Raw genomic sequence first — 17,247 nt, 5'->3', positions numbered from 1 at the left:
ATATATATATACACACACTCTCTCTCCCTGCATTTTTGTGGAGCAAATCCAGTTTGGAATGAAGGGGCGAGGGGAGCTGGGTTGGCCAAGGCCGGGATCCTGCCCTCTGGCCAAGCAGATCCCAAAGGGAAGGGGGGGAAACACACACCCCCAATCTCTTGCCCGCCCCATCACCCACCCCACCCAAACCACCACCTATAAGACGGCCAAAGCGTGAAAGGGAAAGTTCAGTGGGGGGGGGGCTGGGTGGGTTTCAAATATATAAATAAATTGACACTAAGCAGGACCGAACTCGATGGGTTGCGGGTTAGCAGGAGGTTACATTTTTGGGTCTCCTGGGAGGGGAAGCCAGTTGAGACTGCCGAGCGTGTGTGTGTGTGTGTGGGGGGGTGAGAGTTGTGGAGGAGGAGGAGGGGAAGGAGGAGGAGGAGGGGGCGAGAGAGGGAGGGAGGGAGAAGGCCAAAAGGAGGGGGAGGGGAAAAGCTCGCAAGGTTTGGCGCTGGGGGAATTCTATTGTCTCTTAGAAATTTAGGAAGCTTTAGAAGGCCGGAGGGCCCTCCCACCCGCTATTGTTGCCCTGAAGATGTACCAAACCTTTCTCTCGCCTTCCCTCCTCTTGTTTTGAATCTTCCCTCCCTCCTCCTCCTTTTTTTTTTTTAGGGGGGGAGCTCCTGCCTGAGCGGCGGTGACACCCTCTCCGAGGCTGGCTGGCGGAGAGGAGGCGACGCGGCGACCGCCCGAGTCCACCATTTCCACCCGGGGTGCAGGATGGGCTCCGTTTCTAACCAGCAGTTTGCAGGTTAAGTGGAATTTTCTTACCCGATTCCTCTCCTTCCGAAACCGGGCAACTTTCTCTCTCTCCCCCCCCCGCATCTTTTCGCCCTCCCTCCCGTCTTCATCTCCTTTTTTCGCTCAATCCCCCTTCCGCATCCATCCTTGTTTTGAAAATAAGAGATGAGTTCTGGAACATTTTTTCTCTCCCCCCCCCCCCCGTTTCATTTCCTCTAATTTAGACTCTCTTCAACCCCCCGGCTTCCCCAATCCTGCTCTCTTTTGAAGGAAAGATGGGAATGTTTGTTTCTGGGTCGAGTCTTTTTCGGCCGGCTACTTTTTGAGGAAGGCGCGACCCACTTTTTTTGGGAGTCCACCATGTGCTTTTGGGAACTGGAGCTGCTGGGAAAAGTTTGGGAAACTTTTTGGTGCGCCGAGCAGCTGGCGAGATTTATGTGTGATGGCGTTCTTTTTTAAAGCACGGATTTGGGGAGAGCCAAAAATAATAATGATAATCCTAAAAGCAGTGTGTATGCTTCCTTAAATCTTTCCTTTCTTCAGTCAAAATAGCTTTCTCAACCCTTACACGCGAGAAGATTATAGAATAATATACGCTTCCCTACAATCTCCTCATAATTTTATTTACTAGGTGGGAGTTCCCCCGCTAGATTGTTCGCGAAAAATTCACCAATTTCCTGGAGGGTTTGTATTTTTTTGGGTGGTGGTGTTATACTATGGAAGTTGGAAGGGGGGGGTTCTCGGTGTCTCCGCTCCCTGCCCCCTCCCTTGGCAGGGGAATTCCCTCCATCTCAACCTCTATGGAGAGATGCTTCCGATGTAGGAAAGTAGATCGCCCTCCCCGTAAAAGAAAATAAGGGGGTGCGTGGATCGCAGACCGGAGCTATAGATGGGCGGCGAGGTTTCTCGCGGGGAGGCGCCGGCTTGGTCCGGAGGGACCGGCGCGATCGGCTCGCCGGCGCCCCGATCCTGGGTGGCCCGGAGGCCAAGCGCCCTTTCCTGCGCGCCACGCGTTGGCCCGGGAGGCGCGGCGGGTGGCTCCCCCGGTCTCTCGGCGTGGCTCCAGCTGATGATGATCTCCGCGCATCTGTTCCTAGGTGGCTGCGCCAAGGCGGGCGAGCCCGAGCCCACCCCGGACTCGCCCAGGCCGGACGAGGAGAACCAGCCGCTCCTGCATGGCGTCGGCATCTGCAAATGGTTCAACGTGCGGATGGGCTTCGGGTTCCTCTCCATGACCAGCAAAGAAGGCGCCGTCCTCGACTCCCCCGTGGATGTGTTTGTGCATCAGGTAAGGCGAGCCATCCCCGGACGGCGGCGGCGGCGGAGGACCTGCTGGGGCGGCCGGTTTGGGGCCTAAGGCACGACCCGCCAGGAGGAGGAGGAGAAAGGAAGGAGTTTGCGAGCGCGCAAAGTTTGGGAACCCCGCCCCCCCCGTGGTGGCCAAGGTCCCGGGAGCCGGGCTACCCCGGGCGGAGTGGGTGCCAGAAATAAAGGAGGGGGCACAAGGACTTCATTTGATCCCCCCCCACCGTCACCCCATTCCTTAGGGGTCTGGTGCGAAGGGGCCGGCTGCCCCCCTCCCGCAGCCATCCGCCTGCTTCCTCTTGCCCCATTTGGCGAGATGTTGGCAGCTGGAGTGGAAGACTTGGGTTTTTCCCAAGCCCGTCGCCCCTTCTCCGGCCTCACCCGGCCTCTCCCTTTCTGGAACACCACGGCTTGGGACCCCCCCCCCCCCGCCTTCCCGCCCCTCCATGTTCATGAGCTGAAGCCGCCCTGCGATGAGATGGACTTCAATCTTTGCTTCCCCCCCCCCACACACACATGGGGAGCTGGAGATGTCCTTTGAGAAAGCAAGGAAGGATAGCCTGAAAAAGGGAGCTAGGAAAGGGGTTGACCAGATTTTGGGGGCAGCGTGTGCCTCAGGTGCTTAAGGAGCAGGTAAACACACACATCAGGCTGATGGCCATGTAGCTGAAACGAGCCTGGTGGAAATATCCGGCACATGGACTGCAACGCTGGAAGCCTTTCCTCTCCCACCTGAAGAAGGGAAAGGACTTTTTGGGTTCCCATTGACATCTGTGGTGTGAGGTGTTAGAAGGAGCATGGAGGGGGTGATCCCAAGCATTCCACCACAAAGCCCAGCCTGAACCAAAACTGAAAGCAGAGGGTTAACATCTTGATTTGTGGCCTGTGAAGCTTTTTCTTAGCTTCAAACACTGTATTCAACATGTGCGTTGATGAGGGTGGGCCCTTGTCCAAAATATCCCCAATGCGTGGAAGGAACTGAGGGCTACCTTGGAAAAGAGGGATCAGTAGAGTGTGACCCCCACCCCACCCCCCAGTCTTCCCGAGCCTTCTTTTTGCAAAGGAAAGCAAAATGTCACTCTTGGAAGCTTTCAGGAACAGTTGTTCATCTTTTTTTAAAAACACATGCTTTTGAACAGCATTTATCTCTTTAAATATCTAACAGCTTATCTCCCTACACCATTTCCCTCCCTACACCATTTAACATATCCCTACCTCTGTTTTTCAAAACTAGCAGCTGACTTCTACTTCCAGTTATTTTTCTTGCCTTTAAATATATGCATTTTTGATGTGCTGTGAAGGTCCCAGGGCAGAAACCTAGTCCCTGAAATCACAGTTCCTCCACTCTGTTGTGAAGGAGAGAGAACCCTTTATGCCAACGACTAAGAATCTTGGGGCAAATTTTTGAATAAGGTTAAATTTTATTTGGCATAAACTTTCATGGATCACAGCCCACTTTGTCTGAATTTTGGCTTGATTGGGGACCAGGATTGCATCTCCCTCATCTTAATTCCTAGGGCCAAAGATGCCTTATTGTTCTTCATTTGGATATCTCAATGGCTTAAGTGGTTGGGAGTTTGATTCCCCTCTTGTGCCTCCTTGAGAGGGGCTGGACTTGATGATCCATAGGATCCCTTCCAGCTCTGCAGTTCAAAGGTTATTACAGTATTATTACTTGTGATGGTAAGCAGCTGGCTCACATAACCCCAGAGCTTCTCATAGCAGTTTGGGACTCCTTACTCTGCAGAGACTATTTCTAGAAGGGCAGCTGTATTACTCTGCAGCTGCAAAACCAGCTGTTTTTTTGGCACCTTAAAGTCTTGCAGTTTTTATTTGGCATAAGCTTTCATGAATTGTTGCTAGCCATAGTCCAGGGATGAGGAACGTGTGGAGGCCAAATGTTGTTCTGGGATGGCCCTCTCCTATCCCCCTCTTTTTCTGGAAGAAGAAGGGAAATGAGAACTATTCCATGAAAGATCATGCCAGATAAAACCTGATAATCTGTAAATAGACACGTGGCTTTCTACAGAGACTGCCGTCAGAAACATGTTAGCTGAGATATTCTGGGAATTGTAGCCAAAAAAGGTAACATTACCCATGGTATTGCTTCCCCCCCCATGATGGGAAATAACACAAGAGATAATGGTAACCACCATATAAATATAACAATATTTGTTATAAATAAACAATAACAAATGGTATTTAGGAGTTTGGGACAGCTAGTGAACAGAGTGTCAGACTCTGGAGTTGTGGGTTCAAATCTCTGTTTGGCAGTGGCAGCTCACTGGAGGGGGAGCAGTGGTCAACTGCTCCTTCAATTCACTTACCCCAGACACCCTATTAGAATACTGTAAGTCAGAATCAACTTGATGGTACATAACAACAATAGCAGCAATAATTCACTCCCAGAGTAATCCGAACTATACAGTACAAAGTGGGCTAGGTCAATCTTTGATTCTATAATATGGTTTCTTCATTCTTCACATAGTTTCTTGGGTTTTGATATGGTTCTTGACCTTTTGGCTAACATCAAGTGTAGCGTAGTGGTTTCATTTCAGGGAGTCGCAGAATTTAATGAGGGAACTATCTTAGGTGGCTTTTAAAGATGAGACAAATTGATGGAGGACCGGCATATAAGTGGCTGTTAGCCACCAATGCTAATTGGACTGTGGATGCTGTATAACCAGCTCCAGGCTGGGATAAGAACCAGGAGGGTTATGGCCTTTGTGCTAGGAGACTGGCTATGGTTAGAAGCTGATGGCTAGATGGAGGCTGACTAAAGTTCCTATTGTGGGCAACAAACTCTTAAGGATCTCCTAACCATCCTGAGCCAGCTTCCAGAAGGGGTCGTGTTGGCTAGGAGATCATCTTGAGTTCTCAATCCCAAAAGTAATGTCTGCCATCTTGTCTTCAGACTGATTAAATGTGGGTTTTGTGGCTTCAACGTCTGCACAGTTTTCTTCCCCTGCCTGATCAGCTCACTCTCGGGTTGTGTTAGTGGTGAAAAGAGTTGATGAAGAGTTCAAAGATCTTGAAAGGTGGCTCTGTGGTTGGGGCAACCATTTTGTTTGATCTTAATAAAGGCCTGATCGGGCTGTGGCTTTTGGTTCCCCCGCAGTCTTTTGAGAGACATTCTTTTGCTCTCTGTTGATATCCAGTATGGATGTGTGAAATGTGGCCACTTTTGAACCAGCTGTGTTGCAGAGAAAAAAACAGCAGTATGTGCAGGTTGCGTTTGGACATTTAATCCCGTTGGTTCCCTCTCCAACACATCAAATAAAATCTTATTGCACCATGACTAAATCAGCCTAATTTTCTTTGATATTATAGGTGAAATACCTTTACAGCTAGTAGAGGAAAGCTAAGACCTGAAAAACCTACCTTTTTTTTTTTTTTGGACAAATGCTCCCAAAATCTCCAACCAGTAATTCCTGCTTCAGTAGGGGATTCTTGGAGTAACTTTCCCAGGCTCTGGAAAGCCTGTTCGTACATCTTTATCAATACGGCTCTTTAAATGGAAAGAAAATTGGTAGGAAGTTGGTCATTGGTGTGTTTTTGTGGTTGGGTGTGTGTGTGTGAAATTCCTGTGTCATCTGATGAAGGAACCTCTAGTGGTAGTATCAGTTTTGATTCCGGATTATGCAGGGTTGATTTTGGACAGCATTAACTTCCATACTATCAAAATTTTGCTAGCGTTTCAGTTGAATGGCTGGTTGGGAAACATAAGTAATCTTGTTGGCAATAGCAGCATCTGTTCTGAAGAGAACCTATTTTCAATTAACTTCATTTAACAAACTTCAGGCATGGGAAAACTTCAAATTTCTCTCTCTCTCTTTCTCTTTCTCTCTTTCTTTCTCAATGGTCTTGATTGCATACAGTCTCCTTTTGATCCCAAGTTATCTTCAGTAGACCCTTGATATAAGCCTTAAAAAGGAATCTACATTTCGTTGCTATATGATGCTAGTGCAGTGAACACAGATCCAGCTTGCTTCAATGGGGTCACTATGAAAGACTGTAGTGCAGCCAGTCTTGTACAGTCAGAAGGGTATGTTCTACCAAAATTCAGTGGGGTATATTCCCACTTAAGAGTATATGGGACTGAAGCTTTACAATGAAATTATGTGAAGCTTTAATTCGAAGTAAAGCACTGTGTTCATTTAAGTTTTCTCCCTAATATTTAGGATTGCAGCTTTAAATTTAATCCCTCTTTGGGGTTTTTAAAACCTTGTTGTTCATATATCTGAGAAAATGGATTGTAGTCTATGGAAATGAATACCAAAATAAATCTATTAGTCTTTTAAGGTGCACCAATGCTTTTAGTTTTCTATCTTTTTTTGTTTGCTTTGCTTTGTTACACATAGTCTTAGCTAACAATCATCTCCCCACTTACCTGGAAATGTCCTAGTGAACTCAGAGGGGTTTTCTTTTAAGTAAGAAAGTAGATGTTTACAGTGTTGATTTTGTTTCTGTTGATCTGGCTAAGCACCCTTTGCTTAGCCAACCTGGGCAAATCTGGTCTGCAAATCCTGTGTTATAAATGTAAGACGAGTAAAGGTTAACAGTTTGTCTTGACAATCTAGACATATTGTTCTATGATAGATAAATGAGCTTACTAAGTGTATAAAAGTGTGGCATTATAGTGTTTTGTGTGCCTGGAGCTGAAACAAAGTCAACCAGAACCAACTTCTATTGTTTCACCCTTGCAGTGACATTACTATAGAGTTAATGAGTGGACGTGTGTGGTTTGTAGCTACGTATATGGACATGGTTTTATTGAGGGACTTCTTTTGATCCCTAATGCCCGAATACTTTCTGTGGGTCTCCCCCCCCCCGCCTTTTCTTTCTCCCATCTCAGGCAGATGGTAGATCTACAAAAATGAATGGATGTGACCCTTGATTGCTGCATTTGACTCTCCCTCCAGCCCCAGAGAATGATTTTCCCAGGTCAGGGCTTGGATATATTGATGGAAAAGCCCAGAGGGAATAAATACGGAATGCTGATTTCCCTGTTCCTCTTTGGAGGGATGCTGCTTGTGGCGTGAGGGAGAGGAAATTTGCTTTTGTTGGAACCACATCGACAGTCACGTTGGTATGTGGCTGAAATGTTTAAGTGTCCTTCTGAACTTTGGGGAAATCCTCCTCAGATGGAGGGCACAATTTGGAGACGGGGGGGGGATAGATGGTGTGACTGAGAGGGAAGGGGGATGGGGGAAATAACAAGTTCAGGAAGGTGGTATCTTCTTTGCTTTTCCGTGTGCTCATGAAATCCAGTGGCAGCCCTGGAATAGTGGAGTCTGGGTGGCAGGGCTCTGTCCCCCCCCCCCCCGAATTTATTGCCTCCAGACAGTCTAGTTTTCTGATTGCAGACACCAAAAATTAAGTAGTCAGGGCGTCTCTGGCCATTGTAACAACTTTGTTTCAGCCCCCCCCCATCCATTCTAGAGGACACCATCCCAGCTTCCGTCATTCATGAGGCTGGAGGAAGCTCTTAACATCAGGATATGCTTTTGTGGTCCATAATTTTAAGTGCCCCTAAATGTGGTTGCATACTTAAAATGCCATGGGAATCTTATGGAGGCAATAAGGAAAAGTTCCTTCAAGGTGCTTTGTGTTATAACAGGGTATCCATATTGGCACCTTTGTTCTGCATTGTTTTGTATTGAACTGTTTATTTGTACATTGTTTTGATCTATATTGGATTATTTGTATTTATGCACTATTGGGTGGTATATAAAGTATTTTTTTTTTTGCTTTCAAGTGTTGGTTATCCTGAGTATCATGTAAATAGTAGAAGGAAAGGCTATAAGTTTTGTATGTGGGTAGATAGGTATTTATGTAAATAATTTTAAAAAAAATTTAAAGTAACAATAGCAATGGGTTGAAATCTGCACTTAGAGTTTATCAGTCTGGCTACACTGTTACAGCATTTTGATATCCCACATCAACTGCCATGACTCTATTTGTGGAACCTTGCAGTTGGCAGTTTAATGAAGTTTTTGGAATTATCTGCTAGAGAGCTCTAGAAAACTCAGCTGAACTGCAGCAGATATGCCCCAAACTATAACTCCCAAGATTCCACTGGATGGTATCATGACTGTGGCATCAAACATCCGGCATTCCTCAGTCAACATGGCAGTTGAAGAATGTGGGGCACTGCAATCCAAGTGCTTCCAGATGTGGGAACAACTCTTGTCAAAATGCCCTTGATGGGCATCTTCTAAAATCAGAGAGTCAGGAATCTACAGATCTCATTACCAGCTTGACAGAGAGGGGTACCTTCACCCTTCCGTTGGGTAGGACGCCTGACTCCATTCAGATCCATATGACTGGCTAAAAATCAGGATAAATCTGTGCAGGAACAGACACCCCGAGCTTCTCCCTGCTGCAAAAATGAGGATGTAAGGGAAGGGATTCTCAGCAGATGCAAATCATAGTTTGCTTGGAAGCCAAGTTTATGTCTCTGGAATCTTGCTATGACCCCTCTGGTGGCATTTCCATTTGTGGGCAGCACAGAACTTTGCAAAAGTTCTCTTTTTGAAGTCAACCATTCCTAGCACATCCTCAGTCAGCATCGCTATGTCAGTCAGAGGTTTTCAGAAAGTTGTAGTCCAAACCACTGGTTCTTAACCTTGAGTTACTCAGGAGGTTTGGACTGCAACTCCCAGCAGCCTTCACCACCAGCTGTGCTGACTGGGGTTTCTGGGAGTTGCAGTTCAAAAGCATCCGAGTAACAAAGGTTAAGAACCACTGGTCCAAACAACTAATCTTCATGAGTTCTAGGACGGTAGTGTCACTGTGATCTGCAGTGGGGTGTTTTGAGTGACCCACTGTTGTATTTACCAGGATGCACCAGTGACTGTGGGTAATTTTAATTACATGCTCTTATCCACCCACTGATGTTGCTTCTCTGGAAGTAAAAGAAATGGAAGAGCCCAGACTGGAATCAGTACTGGTGGGTCATATTGACAGCTGCCTAAAGATGTTAGCCAGAGGGCTTGCGACCCTTGGCATGACAAAGGCTTTTTGGATGCTTCTGGGAAAAAGAACGCTGAATCTCTATTTCAGTCTAGTAAGCAGTTCATTTACACAAACAGCAGAACAAAGTCACTAAAATGGACCATGCTACTCAGCATGGTCAGAGAAGAACATTTTTTATGGATCACATTCTAATAATGTATCCCTGTGTAAGAGAACAAGGCAGAACTTCTGCACCCTACAAGCAGAGAATTAGCCAGGGAGAATCTTGGGCTAGACTTTTTCTCCCCAGTATGTTGTATTTTGGTTTGCAAATAATTTTACTTTAACCAATACATATTGGTTAAAGTAAATTGGTTAACCAACCAATACCTTAACCAATGTATACATATTGGTTAAAGTAACCAATACCAAGCAGGACTTGGTAGCTGTGGATAGTGCTTCAGTTTAGATAGTTCAGAGTAGAACAATGGCTTTCAAGCTTTGTTTCAAGGGTTCCTAGAAAGCTAGTAAAGTTTTCCTTAAGGGGACGGCTTGTGATGAGCGAGTGCACCTTCGATGTACTGTTGCTAACATTCCCTAGTGGCGTACAAACACAGGAGCATGTTGGCAACATCTTCACATGGGCTCTTGGCTTATTTTGGGCACCTGAGAGGTTGGCACCCTATGTGAAATGAGGATGCATGCTGCATTTCTCGAACTCCCTATTGCCAGAATCTAGGTCAGTAAAATGTGCCGCAAGTACAAAACAAAAGCTAGAAATATGGGCAAAGACCATAGCTATGATACCCAATCTTATCCACAGACTATGTATTAGGGCACAAAATATAACTTATATTATTGAGGAATTAAACCTTTGCAAACTGGGTGGTGTTTTTTTTTTTTAGCCTTAGAAGATTCTGGCATATTTAAGTTTTTATTTTTATTTTATTTAAAATCTCTTTTACCCCAGCTTTCTCCTGAAAAAGGACCCAAAGTCGCTTACTTAATTAAAAGACAGTATTTTGAAGCTAACAACAGTGAGTATACAGTTACAGATCTGGCAGCTTACAGTATTTATTTTAAGCCACGTTTAAATGGCTTTTCTTCTCTCTGTGACCCTCAAAAGTGATGTCAAAAACTCAACGATTCTTTAAAAAATCCCAAATAATATAACAAACTTGGAACAGAATGAAAGAATAGAAACAATATTACTGAAAGTAATTCAGGACAGTATTAAAGACGGTCATAAGCCCTGTGAAACAGTGAAATTCTTACTACAGCTTTGTACAAGTGAGTTATTTATATTTATTTATTCAGTTTGTATCCTACTCCCATTGGTGAATTACAACTTGTAAAATAGAAAACAAAGATAAAAATAGAGATATTAAACCCAATAGCAATAACCCTAAAAATTCTGCAGTGAGAATGGGGGGTGGGGCTACTACATAAAAGGCTCTGCCTCATGTAGCCATCAGCATAATCTCTCTCTTGATGATGAAATATAACAGCAGGGTCTCCAATGAAGATCACATGAACTTATGAATAGGCTTATATAGGAGATGCTGGTTTTACAGGTGGACTCCACTTGAGAGATTTCATTTTCTAATATTTTCTCCCTGTAACTCTAACACAAAGGATTTGATCTAAAGACTCTAATATTAACTACCTAGCTAAGCTGGACTAGCCCCTTAAAATACCTCTGTGGGCCTCCTCCCCGACTTCCTAAAATTCACTCTTCCTCCAAGGTCTCAGCAACATTGAAGGAATGGTCAAGGAGATGCAGAAAAGCTGATATGAGAAGTCTCTAAGCCACTGGAGCAGAAGGTTGTTTGACCCATCCTACAGTTAACAATTCACCTGGTATTGTTAAAACGAAATCAGTGCAATTGGTCTTTCAGCAAATATTCCATTTATCTGCTGAATGCAGTACTGTAGGTGTGGTCATGTATCTTCAGAGAGCTATCATCCAAAAAGTTTGCAATATATGGGTTTTATCAAGCCTTATCTTCTGTGGAGTGGAGCAAGGCCATGCTTAGTGTCTTTGAGGCAAGACTTGGAAATCTTACTTCCTTTGGCAACTGCAGCAAAATGAGCAAAGTATGACCTTAAAGACTAATCAATTTAATTTGGGCTTTAGGCTTTCCTGGACTGCAACTCATTTGGTGTCTGAAGAAGTGGGCTACAATTTATGAATCCTTTAGTGAAACAAGATTTGTTAGTCTTTGAGGGCCACAAGACTCTTCGTTGGTGTTGCTGCAGTAGACTACAGACTGAAACAGCTCCCCTCTGCGTTTCTGGACTACGAGAACCAGAATCCTTTGGAAAAAAAATTAACATTTGCAAATCCTGTTTTCCAACCAATCTTGTAAAAACTTCAGTTGTTCCTTCCACCTCACCATTGGGCTTCAACCCAAATGTGCACGTTAAAAACACATGTCTAGAATTTGACAAATGTCAACACTACTAGGTTGTTTAGTATCCAGTTTCAGAGCCAATTTGATCAGTGTCTCTGGACATGCGCAGACAACACTATTGCACAACAATAGTGTTCACTTCTAAATATTAGAAAAGTTGGCGGTGAAAATTATATTTTCCTGGGCAGCATTCACGCAATGTATCAGATTCGAAATTTCATGCAGATGTTACCAGGGCAAGATCTGAAGGTATATGATACAGCTACATCGTGTAGTTGAGCCGGGTTGGATTAGCCAGCACCTGGTCGGGAGAATATCTAGATATAAGGGTCATTTTAAAGTGTTATAATTTGATCCCGTACATATACATTTCTGCCTTTTCTATTTATTCTGTAAATCAAGTGCTTTCAGGGTTGAAGTGTAGGAGTGGCTCACTGGTAGAGTCCAGAGCTATGAAGAAGCTTTTTGTAGACAAATATGCTATAATGCACAAGACTAAAGTAATATTGGGGAAATAATTGTATGCTCTAGATTCCAATCTTTCTCAGGGTTTTCTAGGTATAAGGTACTCACAGGTAGTTTATCGGTGCCTCTTATGGGGCACTCTTGGATCATGTAGCTTGTCCAAGGCCACATAATCTGGCTCTTCTTATGGGAGGCAAAGTGGACAATCAAACTGTTGACCTCTGGCACTACAGCCAGTTGTACCAACTTGCTAAGCTATCTAAAACCAGTGGAAAAAATTAACTGTTGAGTCCAATAACCCCTACAGAAGTTTCCAGATGCTCTCACTTTCACACTTTGATGCTAAAATGAGAGACCCCACTGTGTGAGAGAGCCAGGGATGTAGCAGTTCTAGTTGAGATTCTCTTGGCCGCACACTCTGACATTGAACAATACAACCCACCAGAGGTGCGGGATCTTCACAGTGAAGGTCTCCCAACTTACAATTTGCCACTGAGTACTGTATGTTGGTTCTTGTTTTGAGATTGCATACTTCGTTTGGCAGAAGGGGAATTATGGTTAGATTCCAACTCTGTTATTTCATCCTCTGTAAAACAGGTTGGGTAGCCTCTCTGAAACGGATCAATAGGATGATGGCAAACAAAAGCCACTGTTCTTTGTTACTTGGCAGCAGCATCAAATGGGTGCATGGCTGGAGGGGTGAGGAGCATAAGGATGGGCTCCATGAGCCATTACTCTTTTCATATACAGCAAGGTGGAACTGTGGGATGTAGAACATAATGAAGCCATGGAATCCAATGACAGTACTTGGGTTGCACCACAGCAGGAGAGCAAGGGTATCCCTGCTAGTAGGAAAACTAGTATCTCAGGGAGAAAAAGACCAGCTTTCTTCCTATTCATGTGCTTTCTGTGGTATATCACAACTGGGATCCACCTCATCCAATGTCTGAATGCTACACTCCATTCTGCCTTTTAGGATTTGACCTCTTCATTCTCTCCTCCCTGAATTTTTCATATCTATCTAACATCTCTAATAAGTTTGATTCAAACCCTTTAAAGCACAATAGCTAACGTTTTGGACTGGAAGATTGGTTGATGTACAGTGGACCCTTGACTTACAGACGGCTTGACTTACAGACTTTTTGAGTTACAGACTTCTCTGGCCGCAAAATTTAGGTTTGACTTGCAGACTGAGATTTGACTTACAGACCAGAAAAAAACCAAAATGGAACAAAAAGGGCCTGTTACGGGATTAATCGGTTTTCAGTGCACTGTAGGTCAATGGAGACTTGACTTACAGACTTTTTGACTTGAGAACCGCCTTCCAATACGGATTAAGTTCTCAAGTCAAGACCCCACTGTACTGTCCTAGACCTAATAAGCCAAAATCTACACCAGTGGCCTTGGCTGAACAAGGTTGTTTTGAAAATGGGGAAAGGTTTATGTTTGCTAACCTGCTCTTTTGGAGGGAAGATGGGACTCAAATGAAATAGAATGAAGCTATGAATTTGTGACCTGAGAATTCTCCATTTTAAATATTGTGATAGCCATTAATGTGCCAGGATTGTTCTAGGCTGGCTGTGTAGAGCCCTAACTGTCCATTCTTGCAATGAGGGGCTTATATGCTAATATTATGCTAGGACTATTTACATATATTATTATATACTGACTGGAATCCAGCCACAGACTTTCATCTTTAATGCCAAACAAAACGTTCACCCTTCTTCTTTCATATCAGAAAATAGATGACAATTTTTTGATATTAAAGGTTCCCCTTCCACTGCCTGTCCCAAGACTCCCAAAGGCTTTCCGAGGTCAAAAGGGATCCTTAGGGAGCCGGAGAACCTGTGAGTGGGTACAGGGAACTTTAAATTAAAGATTAGCCTCCGTCATCAGCCTTCACGTCCACGGAGCTGTGCAAGAGGATGCATCTTTACTGCAACTACCTTCTACTTTCTCTACTAATTCCTCCTCCTTTTTTGATTTCTCCTCCAAATTATGTTGGCAGGGCAGAAAATGGTAGACAAATATGGCTGTTGGTAAAACTATTTGGGAGAGAGCTTCAGAGAAAAGCGATATGTTCTTTGTCCATCAAGAGCGTCCTCTACAAACCAGACATAAGGTCTCTTTTAACAGCTTTGGGGTCATTGATAACCCTCTCCTAGTCATTTACATATGTGAATGATAACCTACAGGAAGTCACTGTGGAAGAAAGACAGGAATTGGCCTCTTTAGATCTATTAAATCACTTTATTACAGGAACCAGGTTTGAATAGCCTTTCCTGGTGGGAGGCTAGTCTACATCTCTTTCCCTCTTACCCGACCCATCCATCCTGCCCTCTACACTTCTCATCTGATAATAAAGCAATCAGAATCTTGACAACATGGGGAACCAATGGAATTGCTTTTCCCCACCCCACCTCCCCAGTTCTGATCAATGTAAGATAATACTTGAGTTTAGAAGTTATGGGTGTTGACATGGAAAATTTCTTATATGGAAATTAAGGTGAGGTTAACAGCTGTCAGAATAGGCATTGCCTATACACAGGGGGCAGAGAATCACACTGAGAAAAGCCAGGTTGTGATTTTGTCTTCATCACTGCTGCCTCCATTGAACCAATAGGGCCAAATCCACTCGTATTCTTTCAATTTCAGTAAAGCTCCAGTGGTCTCCATGCCACTGAAGCATAATTTTACTCCTCATCTAGTCCTTTGAATGCTAGCCTAAAGAGGGGAATATGTAATCTCTTCTGGAATGTGCATATCGGTGCAGATGTTGATGGCTATCTAAGTACAAAGGAGTTCCACTGGCTGTATGGAGCTTGGTAAAAATGGTTTATTGGGATAAAAGACCCCTGACTTCATAGCCAGCAAGGTTAGTGGCCATGTGAACTATGGAATTCTGGAAGGTCAAAGAGTAGCCTTTCCAACTTCTGAAATGGTGAAGCAACTACCATTTCTAGCTCCTTAAAGTGCTTTGTTGAACCCATGTGGTTGATGCAGTCAAGACAGTTGCCATTGATTTAAACAGCTGACGGCACTTGTACTGTTACAGTAAACTTGCCTGAGAATTTTTAAAAAGCTGGTGCTTATTGGAGAAACAAGTCCCATTACAGTACATAATGAATAGGTTTGAACTCTTTGGACCATTATGAGCAATATATGGCTCTCCTAATAGATTTAGACTGCAGCTCCCATCAGTTTTAGACAACGTATCCAGCAGTGTGATTGGTGACAAGGGTTCATCCACCCATACCTGGTGGGTCATGTATTTTCCACCCTACCTTTGTATGATTAGACCATTGTCTTCCTGAGCAGATGTATATATTTGCCGTGGATAATCTTGCTTTGTGTGCACCTCATCAACTCCTTGGATCTTATCTCACTTAAAAAATGCCCAAAATCCTTTTCTGGTGAGCTTTCCCCACCACCACCCATAAAAGTTTCCTGTCTCACTATAAGCTTCACAGCATAAAAACGAAACAAATTTAGCATAGCAGAACGTAGTGAATGAAGCCAGGCTTCATCAGATGCAAAAATATCACATTAGGTAATGATAATAATTTATTGTCATTGTAAGTATATACACAGTATACCCATACAACGAAATTCACAGATTGTGAATATAGATTGTCTTATCGATTTCACCTGTCTGTTTTACCTGTCTAGCTGTTTGTTTTCTCAAGATTATATGGAGCAGCGAGTTACAAGGAATATATCTATCTGTAACCAGTTGCTTTAAAAAAAGTAATGTAAAGTGGAAAGAAGACTTACTTTTCAAGACTAACATTTTATTACTCTGGTTCCTTTTAGAGAGCATTTTTAGCGGAGTTTTATTTTTACCTTTCTCTTATCAAGTCTTAAGTTTTGTTAGCTTAACAGAAAATGCTTTACATTTTTTTAAGTAACAAGTCACAGCATTTTTGGGTAATGGTGACAATGAATTACTTGGAGAGGGGGTTGTAAAAAAATTACAGAGCGAATTACTTAAAAAACTAATGTCCCAAGTAGCCTTTTCCCATTATATCTCAGCCTGGATCCTGGCTTATTCATGTTCTAATATGCCAGGGAGAGGGATCCAGCTTCAAAACTTGACTTCAGGCTGTTTCTGTTAGAGGATATCTAGGTGTCTGGGTTCAGAGGTAAAGGGAAGTTTTTCAAAAAATTCTGTTTAGCTACTTGCACTGCTAGAAATGACTAGATGATTTGTGGAGGCTAGCTGCTTGTGAATTATAAACCAAAATTCTGGATTCTTGTTACATCTGTAGTACCTGGCCAGTGTGGTGTAGCAGCTAACATGCTAGACGAAAAGGGTATCTGCAGTATACCTGCAGTTATATCAGTTTGATTCCACCCTTTGCTTGAACTACCGCCACCAGGAAGATGATATAGATCTATTAAAACAAAGATGAACAGATTTAAAAACAGTTTTTATCCAAGGGTGACGACTTTGCTAAATTCAATTAAGATTTAATCTGACTTTATTGTAGGGTTGCATGTGAATGTATTTTGCTGCCGTTATATTATGTTGAAGTTTTGCAAGGAGTTTACATGGGGTTTTAGCTGAACGAGTGATGCATTGTCTGGATAGCACTCTGCTGATTTTGTTGCAGATGCAATGAAAATAGTTATTCTTATTCTATTATTCTGTAATTTCATTGCACAGGCATCTGGGATTCGTAGTGTGGTGACGTTCTTTTGATTTTTTTTCCCCCTAGAAAATTCTAGCACAGTCCGCTGAACTACAGTGTCTTGCTAGACTACATACCCCAGGAGAACCATGGCAATGATATCAAACCAATATAGCTGTGTTATGCAGCCGCAGGTATAATTAGCAAGACTTGGGTTCCAATCCCCACAGATCTATAAACAGTAACCTTAGAAGGCTCTCACTGTACCCAAATCTAACAAGGTTATTGTAAGTAAAATGTATGTGTGTGTATAGAACTGTCCATGTAGCTATGCTGTTCTTGGAAGAATGTTGTGTAAAAGGATTTACGTATAGTTCCTAGATGATGAACATTTGTCTATACCAGGTATTTTTCTTTTTCCAAGTGAAGTAGCAGTGATGATTTTCTGCTGTTCATAAAGTAAGAGTCCCCGCTTGTTTCACCGTTTCAGTCGGCTTCTTGAGCATCTCTTGGCTCACTCTCTTTACCGCCGGTTACTTTCGACTGTGATCTACACACATCAAAAGGCTTTTCTCGCGTCAGCTGTTCCATCCTTCTTGAAAGGACACCATTAGTGGTACTCTTTTAAGAGCAGTAACTCCATTAGTCTGTTATGGGGAGAAAATAAGCACAAAGACAAAAAGTCC

At 43.5% G+C, this 17,247-nt stretch overlaps 1 protein-coding gene across 1 annotated transcript in view; it reads left to right on the top strand.

Moving 5' to 3' along the window:
- The first annotated feature begins 458 nt into the window (after positions 1 to 458).
- Positions 459 to 17,247, top strand: part of LIN28A (lin-28 RNA binding posttranscriptional regulator A) — a 60,145-nt gene continuing 43,356 nt past the window's right edge. The window contains exons 1-2 of the mRNA XM_020803274.3: positions 459 to 799; positions 1,887 to 2,077. Coding sequence (XP_020658933.1) covers positions 769 to 799; positions 1,887 to 2,077 — 222 coding nt within the window. The 5' untranslated portion in view covers positions 459 to 768. The remainder of the gene's footprint in view (positions 800 to 1,886; positions 2,078 to 17,247) is intronic.

Source organism: Pogona vitticeps, chromosome 9, assembly GCF_051106095.1.
Source record: "Pogona vitticeps strain Pit_001003342236 chromosome 9, PviZW2.1, whole genome shotgun sequence".
In the NCBI taxonomy this organism is placed as follows: Eukaryota; Metazoa; Chordata; class Lepidosauria; order Squamata; family Agamidae; genus Pogona; species Pogona vitticeps.
The sequence above is the reverse complement of the archived record's forward strand: the minus strand, read 5'-3'. Positions and strand labels throughout refer to the sequence as shown.